At 38.9% G+C, this 16,835-nt stretch overlaps 2 protein-coding genes across 3 annotated transcripts; one reads left to right on the plus strand and one right to left on the minus strand.

The window, feature by feature from the left end:
• Positions 1 to 2,693: 2,693 nt before the first annotated feature.
• LOC135471164 (uncharacterized) lies at positions 2,694 to 8,665 on the minus strand. Of its 2 annotated transcripts, none has more exons than XM_064750257.1 (8): positions 8,502 to 8,665; positions 7,185 to 7,318; positions 6,679 to 6,898; positions 5,623 to 5,779; positions 5,235 to 5,324; positions 4,447 to 4,533; positions 3,828 to 3,940; positions 2,694 to 3,347 (listed from the first exon to the last, which is right to left on the minus strand). In XM_064750257.1, exons 1-7 carry the CDS (start codon positions 8,645 to 8,647, stop codon positions 3,860 to 3,862), a joined length of 915 nt encoding a protein of 304 aa, XP_064606327.1. In that variant the 5' UTR covers positions 8,648 to 8,665; the 3' UTR covers positions 2,694 to 3,347; positions 3,828 to 3,859. The 2 variants fall into 2 exon arrangements, with proteins under 2 accessions (XP_064606327.1, XP_064606326.1); XM_064750256.1 differs by having other exon boundaries at positions 2,694 to 3,350.
• A 772-nt stretch (positions 8,666 to 9,437) lies between these two features.
• Positions 9,438 to 12,119, plus strand: LOC135471165 (EF-hand calcium-binding domain-containing protein 10-like). Its single transcript, XM_064750259.1, has 4 exons — positions 9,438 to 9,641; positions 10,689 to 10,853; positions 11,361 to 11,451; positions 11,658 to 12,119. The coding sequence occupies exons 1-4, from the start codon at positions 9,464 to 9,466 to the stop codon at positions 11,758 to 11,760; spliced, it is 537 nt and encodes a 178-aa protein (XP_064606329.1). The 5' UTR covers positions 9,438 to 9,463; the 3' UTR covers positions 11,761 to 12,119.
• The last annotated feature ends 4,716 nt before the right edge of the window (positions 12,120 to 16,835 follow it).

Raw genomic sequence — 16,835 nt, forward strand, 5'->3', positions numbered from 1 at the left:
GTCTTATTACAGTATTGCACATTCATGTAGCTGCATTAAACATGCATTTTATAAGTTTAGCTTCATCTGTAGGTTTTTCCAATGCCTTCCAGAAAAGATCGCTTTCACCTGTGATCAGGGCACAAATCTAAAGCAGATAATCCCGTTAGAAGGGTACTTACATAGCACATTTTTGATATCTGTGTGTACACAAAGATCAATATTTTATGTTTGTAAATGTTCCATAATAAAAAATTACGCCAAGAGTACGGATGTCCAGAGATGTTTTGTTGACACTGATGTTTGATACAACTGACGCTGAAATCAGGGGAACTGGCTCTGTGGGGATGATCCAGTCTACAAGTACACCTATACCAAACCTGTCCAGAACATTAACACACCAAGCAAGTCAGGTACGCACACACACACCAAACCAGGTACACTAACACACCAAACAAGTCAGGTATGTACACACACCAAACCAGGTACACATATACACTAAACAAGTCAAGTGCACACACACACCAAATCAGGTACACACACACACTAAACAAGTCAGGTACGCACACACACCAAACCAGGTACACTCACACACTAAATAAGTCGGGTATGCACACACACCAAACCAGGTACACATACACATTAAAGTCCGGTAAGCACACACACCAAACCCAGTACACATGCACACCAAACAAGTCATAACTTCTGCTCTGTTCATGAATCCCTAGTCAAGTGGTTAGCTTGCTACCACAGCAGATTGATTTGAGAGCGTCTCACCAGTGTCGTAGTTATGAGTTCAACACCAGCTCAAGATGGCTTCCTCTCCCATTGTATGTGGGAAGGTCAGCCAGCAACCTGCAGATGGTCAAGGGTTGCCACATGCTCTCCCTGGTTTCCTCCCAATACTGGCAAAAGTACTATATTCTCGAGTACTTAGTAAAACACAAATTAAATAATAAATTCTGTTGCAATATCTCTCCCATATCAGTCTGCACTTATAAAACCATAAACATATTACAAAAACAGGCGGTAATGATGGTTGTGAGCAATGGTCCATAAAACAGGATTCCCCGTGTTTAAATACCATAGTGACCACCGTGTTGTGGGCAGCACCACTGTCTGGTACTTCATGAAACTAGCCAAAGAGGTACACATTAAATCTAAAGGACATGGAATGGATAGACACCAAAATTTTTTTAAAAGGTAAAACTATGTCATTGTGAGAAAACATACAACCTGTAATGTTTTAGTAGGAGACGTACAAAGGCCTCTAGATGTCAGTTTCCCTGGCTGTATGTGGCTGCTGTGTGGAAACATGCTCCACCAGGGATATAACTGTGAACTGGCTGCTGTGTGAAACCATGCTCCACCAGGGACTCTGCTGCTCCACCAGGGATATAACTCTGCTGCTCCACCAGGGATATAACTGTGCTCCACCAGAGATATAACTGTTCATCACCTGAGACATAACCATGCTCCACTAGGTTTATAACTGTGCTGTTCCACCAGGGATATAACCGTGCTCCACAAGGGATATAACCGTGCTACCACTTTGATCCAACAGGATATAACCATGCTCTACCAGGGATATAACTGTGCTCCAACAGGGATATAACCGTGCTCCACCAGGGATATAACTGTTCTCCACCTGAGATATAACCATGCTCCACTAGGGATAAAACCATGCTCCACCAGGGATATAACTGAGCTCCAACAGGGATATAACCATACTTCACCAGGGATAAAACCATGCTCCACCAGGGATTTAACTGAGCTCCAACAGGGATATAACCGTGCTCCAACAGGGATATAACTGTTCACCATCTGAGACATAACCATGCTCCACTAGGTTTATAACTGTGCTGTTCCACCAGGGATATAACCGTGCTCCACAAGGGATATAACCGTGCTCCTACTTTGATCCAACAGGATATAACTGTGCTGCTCCACCAGGGATATAACCGTGCTCTACCAGGGATATAATCGTGCTCCTACAGGTATATAACCGTGCTCCAACAGGTATATAACCGTGCTCCACCAGGGATATAACTGTGCCCCAACAGGTATATAACCGTGCTCCACCAGGGATATAACTGTGAACTGACTACTGTTGAACGCTGTGCTCACAAATTTTTAGCTTGTATGACAATGGTCAGGTTTATGGGTGGAGGAAACCAGAGTGCACCAACAAACCTCCTGACTTCAAAATGTAGCCAAATGAGCGAGAGCTGGATTTAAACATGTGACCTCACTGGTCGGGAGCCAGATAGTCTCAGTGAGCTGGCACTTCATCCATCTAATACAGGCAGGCCCCCTACACCTGCCTGTATTCAAAGTTCTTGGAAATTGACTACGTTGTACATAAGCAAGAAAATCCAGACTCTCATATCATGACCTTAGACTGACCCACAGGACTGCATGTTACAAGCCAGTTCGTGCAGACTGCTGACTTCACTGCCTTTTTCCTATACCAGTACCCAGTAATATAGGTAGCCTACCGTCCTCAGGACTATATGTTCAGATGGTTCAGCCCAAAATGTTCAGAAAATCACCGTGAAAACTTAAGTAGCATTAATATTATCGAAGATTAGCCACAGCCATCTGTCCCTACCCGCATCTGATCACACGCTGTACATGTACCTCTGCCTGTAACTTTGGTATAAACACAATCAACAAAGCTGCGACAGAGAGATGAACTAAACCCAAGTTCCATAGAGACGTTCATTTATTTGGTAGTTGTTCAACACCATACTCATCAATTCTTCACTTAGCTGTGAGTTTTATGGGTGGAGAAAACCAGGGTGCCCCACATAAATCACAGAAAAGGCCCACCCTGTCAACTGCTTTCTGTCACCTAGGGCACACAAGCAGTGAGAGTGGTGGGATCTACACACTCCTTGTCCACGGCTGGTTATGAACCCATGCCTCGTGTGTCCTAGCCACTGAAACATAAGCACATTTAACCACTCTGCCCTTACAGAATATAAATGCGTAACTTCGTGTGAATCATTCACTTGGTTACTCCATTCTTTCTGTTTCTTTGCTTTCTGTAGCTAGTGTGTTGACGCACACAGTGTTCACTTGGGGGACTCATTTGGGCTTTAAGCAAAGCCATAAATACACATCATGACCTGGAAGTTTTCAGCGAGGAAAGTATTTTTGTGTATTGTTAGTGAATATATTGCAGCATATCCTTGAATTGCTGTGAGTTCTCTCTTACCAACACCCCCCCACCCCCTTCCTCTCTCTCTCTCTCTGTCTCATGGCATGACCACTCATTTCACCACTGACTGTATACACATGGGAATCTGACGTTTTAGCCCTTAGCCTTTGTCTTTGGTTTCTTTTCAGAGGTATCTTTGTCTTCACTGCTGAAAGAAAAAAATCATATGCCCAAATACAGTTAGTTTTCCAACCTGACCTGAGATTACACAAGTTAAAGCTGCACACAACAACAAAATTGGTCGATATTTCAAGCAGTTATTGAACGGGTGAGAACCAAATGAGAATCAAGGAACTTGATTAGAGGTTACATAAGTTAAACTTCCTCTTTTACCAAAATTATGGTAACATTTGAACAAAAATCTATTTAATCATAACCTTGAATTATTTCACTGTCATAGCATAACCATACTGATTATGTACCACTGTAGAAATTCATGTTACAAAATGTATGTCTGTTTATCAGCCTGTATGCACATTAACACTCAGATGTATACAGAATGAAAAACATGTTCAATTTCAGCCATTTTAAGACCTGTCCATTTCATACAGGAATCAAAAAGTGTTGCCTGCAATCGAAGCCTAAAATATAACCACAAGCCACCTCAAATTCACCATGGGCCTACCTTTTTTCTGAGATACTACCAGCATATATTTTCTATTCCTTGTTCTTCATTCTTGGTGATGTTAGGGAGGTAGAAGATGGTTTATTAACAGAATTAATCTGCAGCTTCTCTTTCTACAAAAAAGAAAGAAAAACGTTATTGCCATGGCATGGAACAATAAACTGATGAAAGTATACCAACCACACAAATGTAAATACAGTATGACATAGGCCACAGATTACCTGATTCCGATATCTTAGACTGATGTGATTCCTACTTAACTGAATGATTGTGGATGGATGTTAGGCTGAGTGATGAATTAGTGTAACTATTGAAAGCGACTTTCGTAGAGATCATAAAAGCCTAGAGATAGATATTGCTTTGTAGAGGAACAACAAAGAAAAACCATGTCTCATCTTGCCATCTTGAAACATGTGGGCAACCTGACCTTGCCTAGAAAGAAGGTAATGTGGATGGTATCTCACTATGTGCTTTACAAAATGTTTAGCTGAATGCCAGCATGCAAAGCTAGATATAATATTCCACCAATGTAACGTAAAGTTCTCTTTCAATGATAATCTAGAAGCTTAAATACTACAACTTTGCCCACAGCTGAAACATGAAATAAGAAAAACTTAACCACAATGGTGGAGTCGATAGATCCTATTGATGATAATGGGACAGCTTTTTGTGCTTCAGAGGGATTGCTTCTTAAATGTGGTGGTTTCTGAAAACAACAACATTTAAAAAAAACAAAAAGTTAATGCTGCATGTAGTGCAATGTTATTGTTATCCACATTTGGCCGAGGTTAGCGAGGTTAGGTATTTATTTATGTATTTGATTAGTATTTAATTTTTATTTTAATTTTTCATGTGTATAAATAAGGTCAGGTTTACAGGTGGAGGCAACCCTTTGGCTTGTACCTGACAATTCTCCTGAGTTAAAAGATGACTCACTTGAAAGGTGCTAAATAGTTTTATATTCACATCCTCAGGCAATTTACTACTACATTTAGCACAAAGCTGAAAGCATAATCAAAAATTCTTTTGCCATTATTTGCCACAGGGGCCATTTTTACTAATTATACAATATTTACCAAATTTATACAATTACATTTTGGTTTTTATTTCAATGTATCCAGCAAAACACTAATGACTTACATTAACATACATTCATTTGGATAGGGACTGTACTATAAGACAAGTAACAGAACAACATACTGCACTGGATTCTTGCTGTGAGCTGTTATTTTATGAAATTTATATTTTCAATTCAAAAACTGAATGAAATATAAGTTTCATGAATTTGGTTATGTTCATAACTGTCAAAGAGGGAATGGCTGGCATTAATTTGACTTTGTTCTTGGTCAGCTGTGGCATCATTGGCATATTTCTGGAGGAAAAAAACAGTGCAAGCACATCTCTTACCATGTGATCTGGGCGGTTGTCTTTTTTAATGTTCTTCTGTCTACTTCTTTTCTTCTTTTTCTTCCTCTTAATTGGGGAACTATCTTCTTCCTACAATGCACACAAATTACACCGTTTTATTAAAAGACCTAGCTTGCATACATTTTCCTAGTTTTGTAAAAAGGCCCAGAATAAACACTGACTTATTTACAAGATATAAAGATTTCAATGTCATTCTGGTATATTTATCTTACACCCCCTGAGCACTGAAGGAACAATTATCTATGCTGTCATTTCACAATTCACAGATAGACAATTACATGTATACATGGGTTTATGTAAAGTATGAGGACTTTCTGTCTTGAGAATGACAGACAAATACAGTAGCCATATTTGACTATTAACTCACCTTTTTAGACATATCTTCCTCAAGTTTTCTCTTTAATGAAGAACTTTCTCTGATTTTAATTTCATGCAATGTGCTTGATGATAAAAACAAAGACAAGTCTTCATCCTTTGCAGGCAATGCAGGGGAAGATGCACTCTTCAGTTTTTCATCTGTTCCACTGGAAAATGAAATAAATGTTGGCCACTAACAATTTACATCAAACACGTTTTGATAAAATACATTCAAAACAACATCAAAGCCTCATTCTGATCAGGTGATAAACAAAACTAAGCCCAATATGGTTCAATGCAGTGATCAGTTGTGGAATTGTGCAAATTTTGTGGTCAACAACGCCCTATTTACCTCAACTGAAACCAAAGACATGGTCTGGAGTGACACCTAAACTGACTCTTCGACACTTGCAGGGCCCTTATTTAACAATGGTAGTCACATCGCATGAATCACTCCTTTTCTGACAAAAATGTCCATACCGTTCACAAAGATGGTTAATGAAGGATTGTTTTTGATGCTTCAACGCAGCTTGTTTGACAAAACTCTACCGCTTATGATTAGTTAGCCTGAGTATGTTAACGACATTTGAGAGCAGGTGATTTTTGGCCACAAAAAAAAAGCACAAAAGCCATCTGCAACGTTTCTGACCGCCTTGCTATCACTGATGATAGCTCCATGCAGATTCACAAAGTTTTGCGAAAAATTTCCCAGGATTGAGTTTATTTTATTTATTCGATTGGTGTCTTACACCCTACTCTTATTCACTTCTATGACGGCGGCCAGCATTATGGTGGGAAGAAATCAGATGGAACCCGGAGGAAACCCACAACCATCCGCAGGTTGCTGGCAGACCTTTCCATTTACGGCCGGAGAGGAAGCCAGCATGAGCTAGACTTGAACTCACGGTGACCGCATAGGTGAGAGGCTCCTGGGTCATTATGCTACGCTAGCGCGCTAACCGAGTCACGGAAACCTCGTGCAAGATCGATGATGATTACTGCCGACAGTTAGGTTGTCTTAGGGGTCATAAGTGTAGGTGCACAAGGGCCTTTCTAAATAGCTTACCTTTCCTTGATTAATTTGTTCAATCTCTTTTTAAGTCTTTTTCGTGTAGATTGGGAGAGAGAGTCACTTTCTAATCTCTTTGTGAGAGATCCTATGGAATGTGACGGGAGGGCGTCATGTGATGGTTTCGTTTTCTTCTTGACAATGACAGCAGTTTTACTGTCTTCCTCAGTGTTTACTAAAGAAGGAGCTTTTATTCTGGGACAGCTTTTCTCTTCATCTGGCATACAAAGAACACACAATAACCAAAAAGCAGGAACCGTAACAAAAAGAAAAGACAACTTTAGTCACCACAAAAATATCATATTATCACCACCAAAAAAAGAACCTATTTCTAATTTATTTGGCACTTTATACTACTATTAAAACATATGTAGATTATCTTAAAGGTTTTTGATCTAAAAATAAATTTAAACTTCTTGTATTTTTGTTTCAGTCTTACGAAACTTTACATGGTAAAGTTAACATACGTGGCTTAATCTACAATTTGATCTATCTATATCCACCTTCTTGTTGTTCCTTTCGTTTACTTTTCTTGAGTTTCTTTGTCACTTTCTCATCTATGAATGATGAAAGATTTCTTCCATGCTTATCTGGTTCTTTGACATGTACTTCTTTCAAGATTTCTGCTGTATCTCTCCTGCAATCATCAATAAATTCATCGTTTCATAGATTTTCTGATCATTGAGTGGGCATCAGTTTTGATCATCCACAGCAGGTACCATAATTTACTAAATGCCTGTTCACTGTACTATTTGAAATATATTCATCGTGAATTAGTTTGTTGCACAGGAAAACGTACTAAGTAGTAGCAGTTATGTACACCTCTAAAACTACAGGTAGTTATGTACACCTCTTAAACTATTGGTAGTTATGTACACCTCTAAAACTACAGGTAGTTATGTACACCTCTTAAACTATTGGTAGTTATGTACACCTCTTAAACTATTGGTAGTTATGTACACCTCTTAAACTATTGGTAGTTATTTACACCTTTAAAACTACTGGTAGTTATGTACACCTCTAAAACTACAGTGTGTTTTGACTGCACATCTTGCCAAATGCCTCTTACACCGCAACACTATAGACTACCTTCATTACCTCTTCGTAAAACCATGACCCAATATATCACCCCCATCATCAATGAACACTTTGCAGGAGAAAGCCAAATAACTCTACTTAAGAACAAAAAGCTGTTGTTCCAAGACAGTGATATTGTCAGTTTCGAAACAATTCTTCTGTCTTCCTGATTTCGCAAAGCGATGCTACACCAGAAATACCACCAAGCCTAGTTAGAATCCCTTTCCAGCAGGTTTTTTTTTTTTTGTTTTCTCTTTTTTCTACGTTATGATGTTGAGATCGCGTTGATAGGATCACTGTAATTTGCATACATTTCATTTTGCGTTGCTGCGTTATTTTGAAAAGCCAGCATGGTGAACATGCAGTCTAGAAAAAGGTGTCATTGCAAAACTGATGATTTGATCACCTAGGAACAGCGGCTGTCCCATCTGACGCAAGAAATGGTCGATATACCGCAGCTGCACAAAGTCTATGGCAATGATGGTGACACGTATATCCTGGGTGCATGTAGATGTTCAGCGCATCGAGGTAGAATAGATTCTTAACATTTATCTATCACGTTCGACCTCAATGTTCAGCGCTAGGCCTACTTTAAATAACGTACAGCGATCGCCCTTTGTGACTCTGTGTCAAGTCAGGATTATCTAGTCACATTTCATACTGCTAAAGTATCACCATCATATGATGCATTACTCGTAGGCATATTCTTAGTCGTGAGAATGCAAATTAATGGATCTGTTTACTTCTTTTTTGGCACCGCGTCCTTCGTTTCATTTTTATCAGCTTTGACAGTGTTGTTGATAACGTTCGTAAAGGTAAACCAGGAGGCTGCCACACTACTGTAAGTACTGTCAACTTCCACACCAAACTCTACTCCTTCCACAGCCATATCGTGAAATTCTGGTGAATGTCGTGTACCTGTTCTGGACATGTGAGAAGTGGAGGCGAGTTTATTTCTTCCATAGAGGGGGCGGGAGGGTGGGGAGAGAGATTTGGGTTACAAAAACAAACAGTACTTAGCACATTGTGCCGTTGCATTCCACCCCCCCCCCCCCCACCCGCAAAATATCCCTTGCAGATATCTTTTATTTCCTCAGAGGTAGTCCTTTAAGATGAATACAAAAAATATGTTGTGTGCATGCTGCAGCCACTTTCCTCGCAAGTTAAACATTTGTAGATACTCTGTACTCGCGTGTAATCGCGCCGCTACACAAGGAAAGCAAAACTAGGACCAAACATAGAAACGGATAAGACGAATTAATAAGCGATAAATCCTGTTGTTCTGTGGCAGTAATGTTAAACGTTTACCAGTTACAGCCGATATTCACACCTGTATATCCAAAAAAGGTGGATTACATAATATAAATGGCCTGACAGGTGTGAAAAAGTATAAATGTAATGAAGTATTTTGTCGATTTAATTCAAATTTCAAAATATATTCTTGACACAGTGTACGTGATCGCATATGCCAATTTGTGCTAATGTGTTCAAATTTGAACAGTTTGTTTTTTATGTTCTGTTTCAGTTTTACCAAAGCATATTCACAGTTTAACGTTCCATGAAAAGAAAACTTCTTTTGCTCGGGAAATTTCGAAGATGGGAAAATATCCATGATATGTGTTTGTTGTTAGCCGTTCACTACGTCACGGCAAGTGCGTTCCCTAAGCCAATCACGTGCCTGTAAGGTTGCTATGGTGAGCGAAATATGGCGTCCGAAGAAAAGTTAAGCACATCAGAGAGAGTCTTGCCTTCTCAGAGTAAGAAACCGAAAATGACGAATGATACGTGGCCATTACAGCAGGAGGCGACAGATTATCTGGAAAAGCACAAAATCATGGAACTTTTCAACAACATGACTGCACAGTTGATATTCAATCGACCAGGTAACGCTATGTATTAGTACGAACAATACCATCGGGTGTCACATCTTCGTTACCAGTAGCCTACTGTTTTTTGTTTTCTTTTACATTGTCCGTAGTCCGAATTTTCTGGATAGAATTTGCAGCACATATTGTGATAATCCTGGCAGCACGCTACAATCAGAAAATTCGGACTACATTGGCTAGTCTTCTCTATATGTAATATATGTATCAGTGTCTTTTGTGAGCAACACAACGTAAAAGTTTCAGTTATAATCAATATAAAGGTGTCTGTAATTATGCACATATGTAACAGTATAGTTACTGTAGTTTGGATACATGGTAGCATTTTATATCTTTGAATTGATGGTTTTGGTGTGTGTAGCATTCTCCTAGCCATAAACCACCCACATTGAGGTATGGGCGCAATGATGGCCCTTCACAGGGAATTGTAGATTCTCTCTATCTTACATCTGATAGCAGATTGATTAGAGTATCAGATCTGTATCACCTGACTGATAAAGATGTCCCTCATACAGGACAAAATAAGTAATAGGGGCTTTGGTGACAATAATCGGTCAACAACACTCATAGGTCAGTGACACTGTTTGTTAAGACCACTTGTGTTCCTCAATTATCGGTAGGTTTGTATGTCAACATAGTAAAGTTTGCAAGTTTACTTTCAAAAGAACTTGAGTTAAACCTGGTACACCTGTGTCTTCCACCCTTAGAAATCAGCACTATAGCATAAGCAGCAATCAGTTGGCGTATCCATCAGTCAGTTGTTGTTAGTTGAGTATTTCTGCATTAGTGTGTATGTACACAACAGTTTTAAGTTGTTTTTTTTTTCATACTTTAATTTTGAGTTAACATCTTACAGTCCCTCTATGTTCATAATATCATCAAGACGGGGGAAAGAGGAAGAATATTTAACAAACTGTTTGATCAAAGCCTGATTGCTGATATAATAATATAGAACGAACATCTTTATAAAGTAACAGCATCTTTATAAACTCATGATATCTACATTGATGAGGATCATTAAAAATTAATCAAAATTTTTCTTTCCAGATCATCCTAAAATCTTCATGACTGAGATGCTTGAGCAGCTTCAGAAATCAAAGACTACACATATGGACTACCCTTGTTTATTTGATGACAGTAATATCCAGTCTGTGTTTGGCATGTTGGACCCAACAGGCAGTGGTTGCATTTCTCTGAAACAGTATACTGAAGGTTTGCATAATTCATGTTGCATTACTCATTGAATCATATTAACTTACCTTTTAATCTTAATAAAGTTTGCTACAATAAAAAGTTGATTATCAAGTTCACCTTAAAAGTTCATATACATGAACTGAAGGATTTAATTTTTCCCTGGGAGTCTAGGATTCCATATTCCAAAATACTTCCACAAATCAAAGTTATTGGCTGGAATCTGTCTGCATTTCTGGGAGAAATCAGTAAAAGAAAATTATTTATGTGAATAGTAAGATCTGTACCAGTCTGAAGACTTAATATTTATCTATGATAAAGCTTACATTTTATCACATGTTTACTTTACTGGTAAAAATTGTTTTAAAGAGCATAAAGTGATGTGAATCCATTTCGATTCTGGCAAAATTTGGCGAGAAATGAGCCTTGACATGCATGTCCATGTGTGTGGAATGGCGTGTTGATTTTATGCTTCTTTTATCCTTGTACATGATATGCATCACTGACATATTGTTCTGGAAATTTCAGCTATGAAAACTTTGGGGGTTGTTGGCTATGAGGAGGTGCCGGCAGGAGGAGACATAGATAAGATTTCTTTTGAAACTTTTCTCAAAGAAGCGTAAGTTACCTTTTGTAACTGTTTGTTTGCTAAACAAAGACAGTGAACCACTAGAGACACTTTATCCAGAGTAAGGAACATTGTTTTAGTGTCTATGCTTGTTTTATGCAGTAATCGGTAGCACTTTATTAATTATCAGGAGGATACTATACATTTTAATTTGTCAATAATAATAAGATCTCTATCATTTCTGATTTCTTTTCCAGACGGACAGGATTGAATCAGGGCCTCAGCAACTTTCCAGGCACAAAAGGCTTCACAGAGGTAGACTTGATGCACAACATATTTGATTTTACTTGGAAAAGATAGGAGAACTACAAGTCTCGCCATGACTCCATTCACCACTCCAGTGCACATGAACTCTGGTTGTTTTTGTACATGGTTCTGCATAAAATGGATTCATTAGTTTCTTCACAATGGCGCACAATAGATCTCTTCAACTCTGTACAGTATTCAGTTTGGATTTTCAGGCATCAAGCTGTCTGGTCAAGTCCAACAGTTCTGACAGCTTTAGACCTATGAAATGAAATTCATAACAATACCATAGTATTTATTTTGCCATGTGCCAAGTAAAGTTAAGTTGTCATGTGAATTGTGTGAAATGTACATGTAATTTTATGTTGTATTAAATATGAAATATAGATGGCATGTGTATGGAATGCTGGGAATCAGCATGTTGGTTGTTTGTAGAGAATGTTTTTATAATATTTGGTGGGAAATTAAAGGGAAAAAAACATGAAAGTCATTATCATCAGACACACCACTGAAAACTGTCCTTCATTAAAGTTTTTAAAATACAAGTATTTTTAAATAATAGAATTCTAAGGTGTGCTTTGTTTATAATTTATTGGCTATTGATGGCATCAAAGACCTTTTTTGCCATTGTGTTTGGCTAATGGACAAAATTTGTGTTTGTGCATTGTGTGATGTACAGGGAGCATGTCATGACCATGTGGTCAAGGAGTTTACCTTGGATTTCAAACCCATTCTGAGAGAGTAAGAGTTTGATTCTCTTGCTTTTCTGTTCTTGAGACTTCAGTGCCATCAAGTGATCATGGGTGCCATTAATTAGCCGTGGGTGCCATTAATTAACAATAGGTGCGATTAATTGGCCATGGATGTCATTAATTAGCCATGGGTGTCATTAATTGGCCATGGGTGCCAATAAGTTTTCAACGGAGGTGTCTTGTGTTGTATAACATGTAGGTCGCTGTGGAAATCTGGGCTTCCACTCATAAGACATATTCACTTGTGATGAAGTTCCCTAGGAACTTGCCAAAGGCCCATGGTTTGCTTCAGACAACCCCGATTCCTTCATCTACAACTATCACAGGCGAGGGTCAAGGGGCAGCCTAGTTGAAGATGACCATAGATGAGATGTCAGCCATTTTGGGGCATCGAGAGAAGGGGTCTGAAGGTCATAGCCATAAAAATGACATGCTGAAAATAAAAGCTTTTAAAGGTTTCCCGAGCACATTAATTGAGTATTCAAGGGCCGCATAGGCTCCGGAATTTCCTTGACCTTAGATTGACGTATTCTTGAGCAGACATTCGAGGTTATGACACGGAGACATTGGGTTTAAAGAGTAATGAGAGGTAAAAGCGAAATGATTAAAAACAATTTAATGGATTAAAAGCAGGGAGCAGTGAAATGGTTTGTGTTTCTCCCGAAGAAAGAAATTCCAGTGTTCCCGAAAAAAATTTGAGCCGGACCGAATTGAGGAACTCGATCACATTCCCTGGAACAAATATATATATATATTTTTTTGGAAATCATGCCCTTGCCGAATCACCATTTTGTACCATGCAGCTGAAGAGTGCGAACAGAAAGCACTAAAATTTTATTGTGAAAACATAATTTGACCGATATTATAAGAACTAGGTATTGTACACCACCAGATGGGTTTATATACCCAAATAGAAGAAAACCCTACACACGGCGGCAGTATACACTAAAATGGAAAAAGTATTTTTGTAAATCGCTGCCAATTTTCACCACCTTAGAATGCTTTGCTTCAACACCCCAAAAAGTGGCTACGGAATATTGTATGTCGTAAATTTGTATGTACAGCACATAGGTATAATTGGCGTTTCAGTGCATGCAGCAAATTGTTTTTCGTTTTTTCTTTTTCCGCACTTCTTAATTAGCCGGAGAGCCCCTAAGATGTAAAGAAGCAAAATTAATATCCTGAGATAAAGGTTGAAATCCGTCGTAGTTTACGTTTGCGTGTGGAAGTCACAGATGGGAGTGGGAGTGTAGTGTAACCGCACGAAAGTGGGTCAACGATGATGCGAAGCGATGGTACGATGACACGAAGCGATGACACGGTGCATTTTACCATCGCTTCGTGCCATCGTGTCATCGCCTCCTGACTAGTTACTAACATCGTATCATCGCTTCGGGCCATCCTGGCGATCCTAGAATCGTGTCATCGCTTCCCTTCATCGTGCCATCCCGTAGTGCTATCGGCGTGCGATGGGACGATGGTACGCGATGATGGCCTTATCTGGATGCCATATTGGAAGGTTACATAGTTCACTAAATCTCGATGTTTGCTAGGAAACCCTAAGCATGCAAATGGGTAACCCATCAGCACGCTTAAATACATAATTCTATAAAATATTATTCCCAACTATATCTCTCTTTCAACCATGAAAATCTCATTGCTATTCCTTTGCAGAAGTGTAGATTTGGTATTGCTCTTTTCTTGCAGTTTTGCGAGTCCAAATGATATGTCAAATTATTAAAGTCTATACCTTGCTTTCATGTTCACCTTTAGATTTGTGAAGTTCAGATGTACCAAACCTAAATCTCGATGGATGCTTGCACGGCCAGTTTTGAAAGCGCAACTTTTCAAAATGGTTTTCTGCATCCCCATATTGGAGCCTTTATGATTATCATAGGTTTCAGTCTATAGACGACATTGGCGTTAATTTCCCGATATACGAGTGTTGGATTTGGTTAATGAATTCTTATAAACCATGTAAAAAATTGTTTGGCTCCCAGTCTCCCAGTATCGCTAGAGAAGTGCGAGAATTAATGATGGCCTCTTTAAAAGGTATCTTATTTCGTAGCTGATTTTGCCGACGTAGGGGAGTGCGACTCTGATAGGTGATGGATCCTTAGCTGGCATTTATTGTTGGCCAGGCTAGTATTGAAATTATTTCCACTAGCAGTGACACTCTCAAAAACCTTCAGAGCGCTTCCAGAAGCTCCATCCACCTCCAAACCTCCCTCCAACCCCTCAAAGGTTGTACTTATGAAATGAAATACTCATGTAACCAGCATGCATTAGGGAAACCCCTCGGCCGTTACCAATTAGAAACAAGGAGCACCAAAGCTCAGTCAAATTCCACCACTTGAAATCTGCCATCCCAAACCATATAAAGTTAAATCCTCGCCACATGACTGACTAATTACCTTTTAGACGCCTGAAAACCAATGTAACCGAAACTACTACAAGAAAACTAAGGGAGTCATTGAAATACGCTGACCAAATTCACACATTAATCGAAACAATGGATCCCAGTGACCAGTGAAGTGTAATAAACTGCAATTAACATCACCGCATTTTGTTTTTACCTAATTCTGCTTCAGCCAATGTGTGGGAAGGGTAGTGGGGGGGATGCTTCTACTAGTATGTATGCATTTACATGAACAGTTAGAATAAAACTCTGACTGGGGCAATTTACAAGAAGCCCTATTTCACTGGTTACGCGTGACCATTTGCCAGCTATCACACTGTCCTGCTGCCCTGGTTTTACTCTCTTTGCTGTACGTCTTTAATTATATCGTATTCTAAATCCCTCTGCATTCGGTGATCTCATCTCAGTAGACTACCAGCTATCCCTACTCATACCTTTGTCCATAGTTGTATATGTTTATTGTTCGTATCTGATGTATGTTTCGTCTACTGTTTGTTTCATCTATTGTTCAGTTGTTAAATCAACGATGTAACCCTCTTTCATCAGACTTGTCAATCTGTTGTATGTTTCTTCTGTTGTTCATCTGTTGAAATCGACATCTTAGCCCTCTCTTTAAATTGCTATCACCAACTGACCATTATGCTTGATGACGGTATTAATATCTACGCCGCTCGTTGAATAAACAGAAGATATGATCCATATAGGCCTAATTGTGACAAGAAACATGGGTAATATTTTAAAAGCTGTCATCGCACATTTAAACACAAAAGTGTTTAAATGTCTTTAGATGCCAAGAAATATGGCCAGAGCAACCTGTTTCACGATTCAGTATTTTGTTGGGTATAGACCTGCATATCAAGTCTGAATACGCATGTAAGCTCCATGAATGTTTCCGGTCAGGCTAGATTGCCAGCCGAGCAGCTGACTGATCGGTCGACCCGTTTTTTTTTTTGTTTTTTTTTTGTTTTTTTTTTGTGAAGTTGGCATTAAAAGTATCACGTTAAGACAAATGCATTTTATATTCTAAACGTAAGGTGATATACAGTATATTATCGTTCTATACATACTACTATTTTACCTTCGATGTGTCCAAAATATAGTTTTCTTTCGTAAGTGGAACCACTTTGGTAAAATTACATATTTAAAAGAAATCATACGAGCGATCGCAATCCTGACTACACACATGCAGTGTCATTACATGTTTGACCTAGTAGGTCAAGAGCGTTCACGAAGTCCATCCTTTCGTGTTACACGCCCTGAACTATACAGGGCTAATCACTAAGTTAGGCGAGGTTAAAGGGTCTAAGACCTTTAGCAGTAACTTACACTGTAATCGAACTGGTGCACCGTGTGTTATTCTTATCTCACAAAATAAACTGAAAACGAGCACAGGCTTGTGCTGGTTTGGTGCATATTTACAGTGTATTCCGCTACAATTATTGCTATACGTATATATGGCAGTATGATAACAATTCACGTTGTTACAAACACAAACTTACAGACATGACACAGAATAAGAATGTTTATAAACTAGTCTGTCACAATTATACAATACTAGATATAAACCTGACGCTAAATTGATGAAGGCTGAGACAGTGAATGCATTGTAAAGATCGGTATGCGTGTACATAATGTATATCACACTAAACGCATCTCTGTGGTAAAGCTGCAATTCATGACTAATAAAGTTGTCAGAAGCTGAGAGCCCACCTATGCTCCAGGCAAGCTGTAATAAAAAAACAGATGCATGTACACGAATACAAGACTTGCATAAAGGACAGAGACCGAAGTGTACACACTATATAAGCTTGTATCTACGTTACAACCTATAGGGCCTATGTGGATGTTAGAAGCCCTCACGGTGAATTGTTGGCATTGTTTTCTTTTGATTTACGTTTTGATTCTTCATTTTCTAATATTTCTGCATGCACCGTTGAAGATGAACACCGAATCTGAGG

This window comes from Liolophura sinensis, chromosome 7 (assembly GCF_032854445.1).
Source record: "Liolophura sinensis isolate JHLJ2023 chromosome 7, CUHK_Ljap_v2, whole genome shotgun sequence".
Classification (NCBI taxonomy): Eukaryota; Metazoa; Mollusca; class Polyplacophora; order Chitonida; family Chitonidae; genus Liolophura; species Liolophura sinensis.

Coding starts and splice junctions, on each gene's coding strand:
- LOC135471165 (XM_064750259.1), top strand. CDS start 9,464: ATGGCGTCCGAAGAAAAGTTAAGCACATCAGAGAGAGTCTTGCCTTCT. Junction 9,642..10,688: donor GTTGATATTCAATCGACCAG/GTAACGCTATGT, acceptor TTTTCTTTCCAG/ATCATCCTAAAATCTTCATG. Junction 11,452..11,657: donor GAAACTTTTCTCAAAGAAGC/GTAAGTTACCTT, acceptor TTTCTTTTCCAG/ACGGACAGGATTGAATCAGG.
- LOC135471164 (XM_064750257.1), bottom strand. CDS start 8,647: ATGGCTGTGGAAGGAGTAGAGTTTGGTGTGGAAGTTGACAGTACTTAC. Junction 5,325..5,622: donor AGGAAGATATGTCTAAAAAG/GTGAGTTAATAG, acceptor TGTGCATTGTAG/GAAGAAGATAGTTCCCCAAT. Junction 4,534..5,234: donor ACAACCGCCCAGATCACATG/GTAAGAGATGTG, acceptor TGTTGTTTTCAG/AAACCACCACATTTAAGAAG.